The 13,911-nt window shown below is 39.0% G+C and overlaps 1 protein-coding gene and 1 long non-coding RNA gene across 3 annotated transcripts; one reads left to right on the plus strand and one right to left on the minus strand.

Annotated features, from left to right (window-relative positions):
• Positions 1–847: 847 nt before the first annotated feature.
• On the plus strand, positions 848–8,409 carry LOC121328842 (AP-5 complex subunit beta-1-like). Of its 2 annotated transcripts, none has more exons than XM_041273939.1 (3): positions 848–934; positions 1,801–1,996; positions 5,185–8,409. In XM_041273939.1, exons 2-3 carry the CDS (start codon positions 1,847–1,849, stop codon positions 7,834–7,836), a joined length of 2,802 nt encoding a protein of 933 aa, XP_041129873.1. In that variant the 5' UTR covers positions 848–934; positions 1,801–1,846; the 3' UTR covers positions 7,837–8,409. The 2 variants fall into 2 exon arrangements, with proteins under 2 accessions (XP_041129873.1, XP_041129872.1); XM_041273938.1 differs by having other exon boundaries at positions 856–934; positions 1,842–1,996.
• A 1,921-nt stretch (positions 8,410–10,330) lies between these two features.
• Positions 10,331–13,542, minus strand: LOC121328844. Its single transcript, XR_005951725.1, has 3 exons — positions 13,366–13,542; positions 11,744–11,830; positions 10,331–10,614 (listed from the first exon to the last, which is right to left on the minus strand). It is a non-coding gene; the product is annotated as an uncharacterized LOC121328844 (long non-coding RNA).
• Positions 13,543–13,911: the final 369 nt, after the last annotated feature.

A 13,911-nucleotide genomic window follows, 5' to 3' on the forward strand; every position in this document is an offset into this window, starting at 1 on the left:
CTCTTCAGGACTGTTACCAGCTAGACTTTCACCAGAGACTGATTTAACATTGGCTAAGAGCAAGCACCATCTTGTGAACTAGTACTGTGTATTGACAGTAATGTAACACTAGATGGCGCTGTCTCTTAACCCTGTATAGACACTTTACTGATTCAGCCTGTGTTACTATGGTGAAAGATAATCTGGCAACTGCAATTTCAGAGCTGCACCTGGAAAATTAAACAAAACACAATATTGTAATTGCTATAAGAACTGCTCAGACTGAGGTCAGTGATAGAAATATACATCCATGTAATCTGAAGCTGTTAGGCTTTGGGCTTGCCACACAGCAGTGATATCTGCAACACAAATGAAAATGATCTGAATTCGTTCCTCTCTGATTAAAGAGATTTCACACCTGAAAGAAAGAGAGAGCCAACCTATATTAATCCCCCTGATGCCTGACTTACAGCACATCCTGTATAATAAAGAATACTTTCTAAAAAAAATACTTAAGATTTCTATAGAACACAGTGCTATTCTAGGATTGTGTATTTTGGTGTATGACTTCTAAAGAACAACGAAGAATCCTGTTAGGCAACAGTAATATACCTAGTATATTGCAGGATGTATCATTTACAGCTCTTGAGCAAGTCATACATCAACATCGCATATTGTAGACAGTATGTCAACCTATGTAAATAATAGTATACTGCAGAAAACGTCATACATCTTTTAAATAGCTTCAGAAAAGCACGGTATAAACATATATAGTACACTATTTATACGCTTACTGACCTACTTTCTGTTTCAGTCAGCCTAAGATTTGACCCTACTGGAAGGCGTTCATGAGCAATGTGGAAACAGAGCGACAGCGCACTGGTCATGTGACACGGTTTTGTCATCACATGACCGCGAATGGAGGCACTGAAGAATGTAGCAAAATATTCGTAAGGTAAAGTGACAATATAATATTTAAATAATTCCGCATATTGCTATATTATATGTAACTTTTATCATGTATATTTTGTGACGATAATTTATAAACAAAATTCACATCGGCATAATCTGAAAAGAGCAGGAAAAACGTACGTTGCTTGTTTTTTGGTGCTGTGCAAAAGTAAACACTTTTAACAAGTCATGCATGGCTTTTGAAAAGTACGTTTTGTGAGAATCATAATGTAGATATAACAGGATCTAGGGTGGTACAAAAAACCGTGACCTCTGAACGAAGGGCCTTCCTAAAAGTTGAAACCCTCTTTAGAAATCCCTATATTCATCCAATAGGAAACACTGACAATGAATCACTGTATTGACAATCAATTCATATTATGCGCCTATTGCAGTAATATTGGGACTTTACCATGGAAATTCTTTAAATAGAAAGGAATATTAGTAGCTAACCAGTGTACATGAAGACTCAGTCCATGCACTCAGGCCATGCATCACAATCATCCACAATGTATTAATTGGTTTAATTTTGCGGTTGATAACGCAAGTCATGATAATACGCTGCTGCTATCTGACCTTGGCAGCACTATGCACAGATACACAGGTGCAGGGAGGGATGACAGAACTAGTAATACCGTTAGGAATTGTCCCCCAAAAAGTTGCAAAGTGCAAATAATTTGGGGCATATAAAATCTCTATAGCTAAATATGAATGAAACCATGTCTGGGATATTGTGGTTCTGGAGAAAACCTTGCTTAGCAGGAAACCAATATTTTATACAGAAAAAAAAAAAAAAACAGCTGTCATCGTCATCATTGATTCAGTGTCCATATTGTGTTTTTTTTTTTTTTTTTTTTTTTTTACAAACAGTGTGCTTTGAGAAGTAAAGAAGTTTGATTGCCTCATTGCAGGGGCAATGGCAGCACCAAATCCTGAAGGCTGGCCCCAGAGAGTAGCAGCGTTCTCATGGAGCCCCAGCTATTTCCTCTCCAGCACCACTCCGGAGGACTTCCTGTCTGACCTGCTCCAGGACCTCAAGGATGACAAGGTTGGCGAGAGCACAAAGGTAACGAGGCCCTTTCAGACTCGCCTGACTCCACAGAACATCAGCCTATAAAGACGTCTCCAGATTTATCACAAGGTTCACTAGAATCAAGCGTGCACAGATAACAACAAAAAACAATGCTTGAGAGGCTGGAGTTGTTTTTCTTGTTTTTTTACCATGGTCTAAAAACCTATATATCACATTATATCACATTTGTGTCATTTGAAGAATGCTGACTGCAACGTTTGTCTTTTTGAATCCTATTAATTTCACCAATCTGCTATGGCAAGCCGTGCAGTTAGGGTTACCATATAACTCCATGTACACTAGAACAGTTCAGGCTTTTCAGCTCACATCGCCATGCAATCTGGTATGTTTTACTTGTCTCAGGTACGGGTGGTTTGTTAAATTCATCAGTGCTCTGCATCGCAGAGTTGGAAGTGATGTCACTTGGTGCTCATCGGTGCGGGGAATTTAACAGCAGTTTGATGAATCAACTTAGCTGATAATAATAATAATAGAAAGGTTGCTGCTATGGCATGCAAGGCTGTGGTTGACCTGTGAGAGCTGAAAGCTTATTGGGGCGAAGGTTTAGTTATCTTTAAGAGACTAATTAGGAGCTAGCTTGTTGTTACATTAAAATGTAGAAAGCAGTTAGCCTGCAACTGTAAATATTTATAAATATTAATTTATTAATGGATCCACTTTCAAATACAGTTCGCTCACTTTTCGTTAGCTTTTTAACATATTTTTTTGAAGTATAAAATGACAAATAACATACACAATAAAAATTATAATCTGTTCTCTCTCTCATATCGAATTCTTGTACGGCACCAGCTCAGTCGACTACTCTGGATAAGTTGGCAAATGTGATATTGTTTATCAATATGTTTATTAGCGCTGTTATATATTTATTAAAAATACACAACTCCATACCCATTTGCAAAAGAATTGGCATCTCTGAATCTACAATTGCATTGATAATAGTATCTCTGTACAAGACAAACTTCCACAGTGAGAGCAGGTATTTTGGTTTTGCTGCAGTTCACTGACTCTCTACCTCAGTGTATCCGCTGCTTCAGCGGTGATGCACCGGTGAATTTAACAGCAGTTCATAGAGAAACTCCTGGTGAATTTAACAACGGTTTGTTGAATCCGCTTTACATCGGTGCATGCAGCAGTGAATTTAACATTGCACCCTACCTTTCACAGCAGGACTACACTTACCAGAATGCACTCGGGTGTGAGTTGAAAAGCCTGAATTGACTTTTTGTACTTGGATTCCTATGATAACCGTATGTGCAGTGACTCTCACATTTTAACTTAGAGGTAATATCAAAGAACACATCCATTGTTTTCCAGAACCCCAGTGTAAAACTCCACACTTGTTGATATCTTATTACAGTAATGGATAGGCTGTAGTTTGCAGAACCTGCACATCCCACCCTGCCAATAAAAATAAACGTGCAAAATGAGCCCAATGAAAAAACTGAGCTGGCTTTATTTCATCAACATAAGCACTGTTTGAGTGTTTTACATTTTAAATAAATATTAAACAGCTAATACAGCTACTATGCTGTCCTGGTATAGCAATACCGTAAGAACTCCAAGCTCTCAATGTATTTTAATTTTGAACAATACTTTGCCACGAAGGAACTGGAGCATACATTAACAAATTAAGATTCTGGTCTGTGGCTGTGGCAGTTGTGTTAATGTATAATGTCTCTAAAGCAATGCCTTGTCTGACCCATTTCAATATGTCCAGTGAAATTAGGAGACAGCAGTATTGTAGTTTAGACTTTTCTAGTTAACTTTAGCCAAAATGTATAATTAACCACCTAATGAAAACATCAGTAAACTGTCTATACATTATATGAGTTCCTGAGATTAAAAAAAAACTCATGTAAGCTTGCAGAGACATGGTTGTTATTGCTAATATTGCTAAAAATACAAACACAAGTTTATTTTATATTAAGATAGAACAAACCCTATACCAATCATTGTCAGTCTTACCCTATTCCATTGATTGGCGTTCAGGTACTAGTGCTAAGTGCTATTTGCATGCTACATTAAGACAGATTAAGACTGGCCACTTGTTTTGCATTATTTGGAGATTTGCGTCAGAGGATCATTGCATTTTGACTGTGTGATTACTAACACTATTATTAATGTATTTTTAAAATGCAAACTCTAGCTCTGACCAATCAGATCAGTGGTTTGGGATTGCATGATATGTCGTGTGGATGAAAACTTGATGCATGTGATTAATCTCTTATACTACTTCATCACACACATAAGCAACAAGAAAACATGTTAATCCCAAATTACATTAAAAAATTTTAGCCTGGTTTTATTTGGTGCATGTTAGGCGTAACACAGTTACCTTGATATTTAATTCTGTAAGGGGAAAAATAAAGCTTTCAGAAACATAAGCTAATTTTTTTTAAGCATAATAAAGGGTTGCACTACTAAATGACCACATCTTTCATTGGCGTTTATTTAAAATGTAACTAAGAAATCTCAAACACAGAGTGAAGCAACACATGTACATTTCAATTATGTGACCTTTAAATCAGCTCACTATTCATGAATGACAAGGTAGTGTTGAGATGATGGGAAACACACTGTTGCACAGCACAATTCTTCCTGTTTCTTTCCTGGTCCGTAAATAATAATATTTTCTTTAATAAATGAACTGCATATCATTTAGTTTGAAATTCTTCCTCTTTGTCTCATAATCACTGGAATTCCAATCCATAATTTGTGGCCTGTTTGGCTGTATTGGTAGGGCCATGATTTACTTTAGAAACCGGTGCCGCATACACTGTTTTATGTGTGTCCACCAATTTTGCGGTATCGCCCCTCACCGCTCCCCGCTAGCAGTGCCACACCGCTCGGGTGTGTCCCAGGCTTAACTCAAGCAGTGAGCAGCAATGTCACAGTGCGAGTCGCTCTTCCAATTAAAGCTACAGCACCACATTAGTGGAGCAGTTCACAACAGAGTACCGTTATCTTTGCTGTATTCAGAATAAAATGACACATCAAATTGCAACATAAATTTTCTACATTTGTTTAATTCTAACAAATAATAACATTAATAAAATAATCTGAATATAATCAGTTCATGATGTTATGTTGTTATTTTATAATTATTTCTACAATCACACTTAAATATTCTCTATCACACTTTTCCTCTTTTTATATTGCAGGTATTAATGCTAGGCCCACTGCAGGAGCATCCAACTATCCTGTGCCCATCCCAGCAAGTGGGAGAGCAGACAGCAGCCACTTTACTGGGCGTGTTCTCTCAAATGGCTCACAGACCCAAATTTGTGAATCTCAAGTGCCACCTGATGCTATCCATCGCCACTGTGTTAATATCCACCTCTGTTGTGAAGCAAGGGGTTAAAGTCGCTGAGGGCTTTCTAGATCTCTTGTTTCAGACAGCACAGGATACAAATGATCAAAAGCATGGTGGGATGTTTAGACCCTTAAGAGCCATGGCGTGTGATTGCCTTAGAGAAATGGAAACCTGCTGCCCAGGGCTGCTTTCCAGTAAGCTGGAGGCTCTTTATTCCCTGAAGCAGCAGGAGATTACACCTTTGCACCAAGCATACACCCTCCTGTATGGAGTAGCCCTAAGGAACGCGGTGCATTGCCTGACTTTGCAGAAAGATGTGATGGACGGAGATCTAAAGAAGCTTTTAGCAAGCAATGAAGGGTTTGCCTGGAAGGCAACAGAAAAACTACTGGAGCTGGTTCCATTGACAACAATGAGTCGGATCCCTATTCTTCCTTCCAATGTGGAAACCAAAGAGTTGAAATCAGTTGTTTCCTTGCTCTTAGAGGAGTGCTATCTGCTCACCCCAGTGACACAGGCCACTTTGCTTCGGGAACTAACTCAGGTGGTCTCCATGGTCCAGTCTTTGTCTCCGGTCATCTTCAAGTCTCAGCTTCTTCGTCTCTTTGGGACCGTGGAGATCTCCCTTCTGCACTCCACGTTGCTTATGAAAGGGACCTTCACAGACAGCCTCTTCACAGCCGAGGATGAGAACTTTCTTCTGAAGCGGCTGGTGGGCATGGCCCAACACCCACTGCTGTCCACCCCACAGAAGCTCTTTTATATTGAATGTATCCTCCACTTCCCAGAGAACCGTCCTATCTCCTCCAACGGGGAGGAGAGCTTGCCTGTGTTGGTGACCCCTCGAATGGCTGCCTGCCTTTTCCCCACCGTCTTTAATGACAGCAGGACCATGCTGTCTCGCTTAAACATCCTCAGTCTGGCCTACCTAGAAGCTGACGAAGAGGAAGGAATCGACTACATCTTTGGCCACCTGATGGCTCTCCATAAAATTGTTGACCACCATGGCACCAGAGAAATGACCACCACCTTTTTCAGAGCAGTCTACATCTTTATGCAGAATTTCTACCTCAATGAAAGGTACACAAGAGACTTGATAGAAAGTCTTTCTGAGCTCTACCGAAGGCACTACACCTTAGCCCCTAACCTGATCAACCTGGTGGACTCTACCCAGAAGCTTTTGGAGGACTCCAGCTGGCCCACTGACTTGCTCAAGGCCCTACAGATGTTGATTGTTGAGCTCCCTCTACAGCAGTTGATCCACCAAAGCCTGTACTGGCACCTGAAGGTTTTAGGCAGGGTGGCCAAAGAGGAACAGGCTTCTCAGAGGAGCACTGTGCGCTTCCTGCTCAATCTCCTCATTAACTCCAGTCTTTGTGGATTGGGAGACTGGCGGATTGGTAATGCTCTTCTCTCAGTTTGCCGAAACTTGCTTCAGCACCCTAACCTGGATCAGGTCTTTATCGAGTTGGCAGACCTTCTTCAATTCATGATGCACAGCTTCGAGGATGTAGACATCCAAGATCATGCTCGCTTCTATTACACCCTGCTGACAAACCTTTCCAAGGAGAAGCTCTCAGGGGTTCTGAATATGGGAACAGTTGGAAGTCAAGCAAAAATCAGGTCCTTGTCATCTATCATGGCTGAAAGTGAAGAGCTGTCCAGCTGTTTAACTGTCCATAGAACCAGGCAGCCAGTGCTGAAGCTTGTCAAACTTTCTGAAGATGGTATTAGTAAACCTGTTCATTCGAACAGTGGACCAGAGGACAGTGCTCCTGATGTAGACCTATTGAAGGTTTATCAAAACCAGTTCTTGAACCCTGAATTTGCCTCTGTGATAATTTTGAAATATCATCTAACCTTTGCAGGTGAAGTTGATGCACTATACCATAAACTGTTTTGTATATGTTTGCATTTTGAGCAGACAGACTCTAATTACGAGCGAGTTAGCGATGTCAGTGTGCCGTGCCTCATCTACGACAGGAAGCCTTGTGTGGTTTCCTTCACTCTCAAGCCTTGGAGGCCCTATCCCACAGTTCTTCACGCCAGTGCAATATTTATCACGGAGGATGGTCTTTCTTGGCACACCCAGCTGGATCCGATTCCTATAGGCTTCCCAGACTTGTTCCTGCCCCTCCCTGTGCCTGTCCACTGGTCTCAGGGTTCCAGAGAGCAGCTCTTTCACCAACTCTGGAAATCTCTGTGTCCAGAAGAGTCCAGCCCGTCTGCCACAAGCTTGTTCTGCTTTGAAGTAGGCGAGAGGTCTCTGAGGGAGGTGATTGAGTCCAGCTTTCATCAATACCTGGTTTCTAAGGAAGCGAGTCCTGAATCTTACAAGGTTCTGCTATTCCTACCCCCTCAGTTTTATGTTTTGCTGAAGATCGAAAATTCAGAAGATGCAGCCAGTGTCAGTATCATAACTGACAACTGGAAGCTTTTGCCTTTTATAAACTCCTACATTAAGTGCATCACAGATTATAGTGCTGACAGTACACAATAATTAGACGTGTAACAATACACTGATGTCACAATATGTATCACGATATGCAGTTTGCAATATGATATGTATCACGATATATATGATGGGCAACTTGTATGATGCTTAATAAGATTAAATGAGCATTTAATGATGGACTCTTGTTAAAATACAAAAATGTAATAACTTAGCAAGGATGTAGTCATACCAAATACAAATCACACTTGTTCTTCATTCAAGAACCACTTGTTGAAATACAATGAGCTATGTTGTTGCTTTTTTGGTCTTGCATTTCTGTTGTGGTACAGTATATCATGTAAATAAAGTATCATCATTTATCAATACAAAATGAGTCGTTACATCCCTAACAATAACCAGTTCTGATCATGTGATAACATCTGCACTTGTGGACCTCACTGGTGGGCTGAAAATTGAGCACCCTTTTAAAAGGGGAATTCACATGACTACACAGAGTCGATTCTGTGATATTGGCTATGCTGGTTGGAGAGTAACAGGGCTAGGATGCATTTGTGAATTGTAAAAATTAATGTAAGAAAATTCAATGCTTCTCTGTATCAATAAAGAAAATCAATTTACCTGCAAAACTATAGAAATCTTGTGTTTTCAGATGTAGGTGAAAAACGCTATAATAAAAGTGGCTGCATTTAAAAAATATATAAATGTGACATTTTCAGTCCAGTAAAATAAAGGGCTTTACTTAGTCTTTGTAAGTAATAAATTGCAATGTCCAATGTGAGAAAACAACATGAAATAATACCCAAAGTCGCAGTATAGCATTCAAATCTTCAATACAAAGAAAAGCCTGAATTACAAGCTCTTGCAGTGTCAGACTGTGGAGTCATTATCATCTGATCCAAAATTGCTGAACTTCACGTCTTCATCGTCTGAATCTTCAGCATTGATGATGCAAGCAATTGTCTGAATCATTATTGCACAGAGCAGCTACTTCTAAGGAGTTCATATAGGGCAGCTGCGATATTTTCCCTCAGGTATTTTAAGTTGGAAGTTCGGAGGGGGCATGATTGTTCAGACCAGGGCGTTGACTCGTCAGAATCAGGTATATATATATATTTTTCTTTCTGCACGGCTGTAAACCGTATGTGTTGAGCAAGACTTACTATTTTTATTATCCAATTATATGGAATGTCTATGATGGGTTGATGATAAGTGTACACAGCTCAAGAGGAGACTACTTTGACCAGATTGCAGAGATTATTTGTTATAATTTAGTAGTTGTTTTTGATATTATTGTGATATGGGGTGCTTGGGTACAGTATAATGAGATCAGCTAAGTCTCGCCACTAATCTTGAACTACCTAATATTACCTTAGGTAAGGTAGCTCCAGATCAGTGCTAATCAGGGTTTATGAAACCAGCCTGTAATTTATTTGTGTTTAAACTGAACCAGTCCTCTTCACCATGCCACACACTACCTTGTCTTTGTAGAAAACACTGATGCTTTTTTCTTCTTTTCTACTTACAAGAGCAAACTGAAAGACACCTTATACACTGCAGGGTTAAGGGTATTTCAGACACAATTTATTGATGGTTCCATATTTTAAAACTAGTAAGCAGCTTGAATCTAATTGTATACATTACCAGAAGTCAGTGTGACACCTTGCAATGCCGCTGTGTCAATGTGACACTTTCTAATACTGCTGTGTCAGTGTGACACCTTGTAATGCTGTTGTGTCAGTATGACAGACTGTAATACACCTGTTTAAATAACATACCTGTCATTTTTCTTTTTATTGTTAACATCCTGACAAATTTTTACACTTAAAACGATAGTCTGTTTCAAAGCTCTTTTCAAAATGTCTGCTCTAGTGCACTGGGGTTTGAGATCTGTCTTCTAAATCGCTGCAGGAAGAGCAATTTACTTTAAAATCATGGATCGTTATTGCTGTGTTACCTGTTTTACAATGTGGGCAACAATCCTGACACTATCAGTGCACTAGAGCTGTATAGCAAAATTGTCAGGATGTTAACAATAAAAATAAATGGCAGGTATGTTATTTAAACAGTTGTAGCAAAACGTGTAACGCTACATTTTATGGAACCCCGTTATTTGCTCTTAATTAAAGCTTAATATTAACCTTTTTCAATAGGAATAAAATCGACAAGAAAACATTAAAAACAACAGAATGTAGTCAACCTTCAATTCAGCCATGTTTTTCACATCTGTACTTTAAAGCACAATAAACGTATTTATTTATTATTGATTATTAATTATTAGGCCTCTCTGCATTTAATTATAAGACTTTCTGTGAAAAGCATATATAATATGTTTTTAAACAGTTTATTTTAATTACTTAAAATATACTTAGTATCTTAATTACTATATTTAAAAACATTTAACAATACAGTAACCCCCACAAAAAAATATGAACTTCTTGTCTGTCATATTTATAATAATTGAATAAATTATTTCAAAAATCTATTGCACACAGAAAAAAATGTGGTACAGTAAACTGGCATGTGGGATTGTACCTATGGATAAAAAGAAATACAATACAAGGTAAAGTAAGAACCATTCCTTCTGTATCCAGTTTAATCCATTGCAAAGTCTGTCTGTTCTTGGTGCCTGGGGGAGGTTCACTGTGTGAGCCCCTGGAAGTTGGGCTCATTACAGGAGGGCAGGGCTGTCTGCTGGCTCAGCAGCTTGTCTAGGATGCTGATCTCAGAGTCCCTTTTCTCAACCTCATCAGAGGGGGTCCAGGACATGTCAAACTGCAGCTTATAAGCACCAAGGAATTTATGTGGGCAGCTGGAACCCCAAGCCTACAGAGAAATACAAACACAGCACATGGAAATAAATAAACTTCTGTGTAACGTAAAACTTGAAAAAATCATTCAAGAGATCAAGGAAACGTGTGCACGACTGAAATGGATTGAAGTCGAAACTCATAGCTGAAATGCAACACATGGGAAGACAAAAGCACCTTTCATACACCAGTAACAGCTAAAACTAAAGAACGCGTCAAGTGAGAAATCCTAGGCTTTGTCTCAATTTGATTCACTTTTTTCAATTTGTATGATTGGACTCCCGCATGTACAGATAATACATGTTTCCTGGCTTCTTGACAACATTGCAGGCAGCATGGTGAAGTTCAGCATCTTAGCATCTTCTAGAACCTGTAACACACACACAATTGGTTTGGTGTGTAAAGACCTGAGCACACATGAAATGTACTCAGAGGGATGGTATAATGTTCAGAGGATTCTGCTAAAGCAGCTTTGCAAGACTGATCTCAATTGATCTCAACTATGGTGGAACACAATACCACCCTTGTTTAAATAATAAAGTCTAATTTTGTTGTTGAAAATATTTTAGGTACATTTGTACATGATTTTAAAAGAATACAAAAATGGCTTTTGATTTGTTGCATCATGGACCCGCAACTCCTGTGAATGTAAAATCTGAATACAAACTCTGTCAGTTCTCCAAATAGTGAAATTTTTATAGTGCTGATCCCTTATAAAAGTGTACCACAGTGAAAGCATAGCAATATATAATATAGCACAGTAAAGGCATGGTAAAGCATATTCCAAAACATTACGGTAAATGCAGATTATTACAATGGGAAAACTGCACAGTTACTGTGGTAATCTTTGATAAATGATGCATTGATGGATCAGCTGTTTTGAAAAAAGATGCATCAATGGTAACAATGCAAGCATTGCTCCAGTCCTACATGCAACTGAATTCAGTGCAATCCACCTGTGAACAGGTAAACACCTACTGAAAGAGCAGCCCCTCCCAGCAGCAGGACCCCAGAAGAACGTCGCTTCATCTCTTAATCCCACACTGCTGTAAATCTGGATGCAAGACACATACAATGGAAGAAATAGCACCTCTTACCTAAAGCCAACAATAGAATAATAATTTTTAAAACAGCAGACCCCATACCTTCCTAGCTTGCTCCTGCAAGTACTGAATTTGTTCAGCTATTACTGTCAGTCTGTTGCTTGCATTGGCTCGAGTAAATTAATCTGCCTGCGAAACAGGAACAGAGAGATCAGTCAAGCATTATAAGAAACAGAAAGTCACTCACGTGTCCAGCAAAGTTACACACACATATCTGAATCGATTTAATTTAGTAACTCATCAAATGTCCCGTACTCAGTCTTGTTATTGTGTTATGAGCAAGTGATCAAGCCCATGCTAAATCTGCTCGGAATTCGATGAGCTAAACTGTTTTGGCTCCTTTGTTGCCTGGATCTCTCCCAGCAGGTAGTTTCAGATCCAGGAAGATTTACTGGTTACTAGTTGGGTAACTTGTGTAATAACTCCCACCTGTAGCCAGATTACTGGTGCTTGATAACTTTCATTAAGCTCCCATATATAATTGCAAAAATGCTGCACCCAAAAAAACTAAACAAACAAAAAAAAAAAAAAAAAAACACACACACATGAAAAAGTCAAGGTTAACTGTATTTTTAGGCTGTATTTGACTGAGTATGCAACAATGGGTCACACATAAATCCCACCTAGGTCATATATTTATAAAGACTTTCTGAAATTAATTTATCAGCTGCCTACAAGGGTGTTAGTTTACTTTTAACGTCCAAAACGCTTTAACCTTTAGTATTAAACATGTAAGCTTAGTAACCAATCAGAAACGTCATAATAAGAAGCCCTCTATCACACTGTATACATTTCTGCAATAACAAAGATACAGCATTGAATTGTATATGAAAAAAGTGAAGAAATATAGAATGTGAAAGTGACAGTGTATACTTAATACTTGTTAACACCAAGGCAAAATTATAAACTTATAATACTATTCCACCCCTGCTTTCAGCGAGTATGGCTCAGAGTCTGGTCGATGCTCCTACCTTCTGTACTTGTTGTGCCAGTGCCACCAGGTCCATTGGGTATTTGGTTTACAGTGTTGTTTTTGAGCATGACTAGGGAATACCATAAGACTCCATGTTCAAAGGAACAGTTCAGGCTTTTCAAGTCACACCGCAATACATTATGGTACGTTTTACAGGTCTCGGACCCGACTAAGAGCAGCAGTACTACACTTACCAGAATGCACTGGGTGCGAGTTAAAAAGCCTGAACTGTGCCAGAGAACGTCATATGATAACCCTAAACATGTCTGTTGCATGAAAAAAACGGACATGGATTCGGAGCCAGCTAATGAACGCAGACATTTGAAAAACGTTTTTCATAATACACTTCATAGTTTACCCATTTTCATTTCTCTAAACTAATTTATACTATTATGACAAGGAATCTAGTGCACCAACATTTGCCAAAATACCCCCGAATGTAGGTAATGTCTGTCGGGATTGAAATAATAAAAGCCTCCAACGGTTCACTCACTCACTCTCTCTCTCTCACACTCCTTACTTTTACAAACTGATACTAAGAGTGAAAACACAGCACTGAATTCAACAATATCGACTGCCTTTAAAAACTGATCAGCGTTGACCTCGTCCCCGGTAACTTCCATTAGCTAATCTCACCTCAACACTGCACTACAGTTCAGGCAAGATCAGTAAAACATGTATTTTGCATTACCAGTCATAGTGCGTGTTGTCAACTTCTTTGGTACACTAACGTTGTTGTCCTTGTCCGTTTCCATGTTCATCGTTACAAAATTTGAAATAAATATACAAAAAGTACACCTCTGTCTTCTTATACCAGCACTGGTGAGTAGCAATCTAATGACAGCTGCCAAAATACTGTACACATTTCTCACATGGGCCGTTATTACAGGAGTCTTTCACGAAGCCGTTCTTCGTTTTGCCTGAAAACAAATCAATGTTAGTCTGTATAGTAATGTTCTATTATGATTTTATATTGCACGTATAATTCAAGTTATTAATCTGAACTTGGCATTAACTTGCACAGCTCTAATACATTTGTATGTTGTTGATACGGGTGGGGGTTCTGGGTGAAGTGTTACCCTGGACACCTATACCTGTGAACAATTGTTAGAATGTTACACAAGCGCTTATTTAATGCAATGCACCGGATTTAGTGCGAGGGCTACACTGGGCAAGTATGTGAAAGTACTGAGACGTTGAAAAAAACAGACACCAAAATAATACTGTACCAACCCAG

The sequence above is a fragment of the Polyodon spathula genome, chromosome 16 (assembly GCF_017654505.1).
Source record: "Polyodon spathula isolate WHYD16114869_AA chromosome 16, ASM1765450v1, whole genome shotgun sequence".
NCBI classification, from domain to species: Eukaryota; Metazoa; Chordata; class Actinopteri; order Acipenseriformes; family Polyodontidae; genus Polyodon; species Polyodon spathula.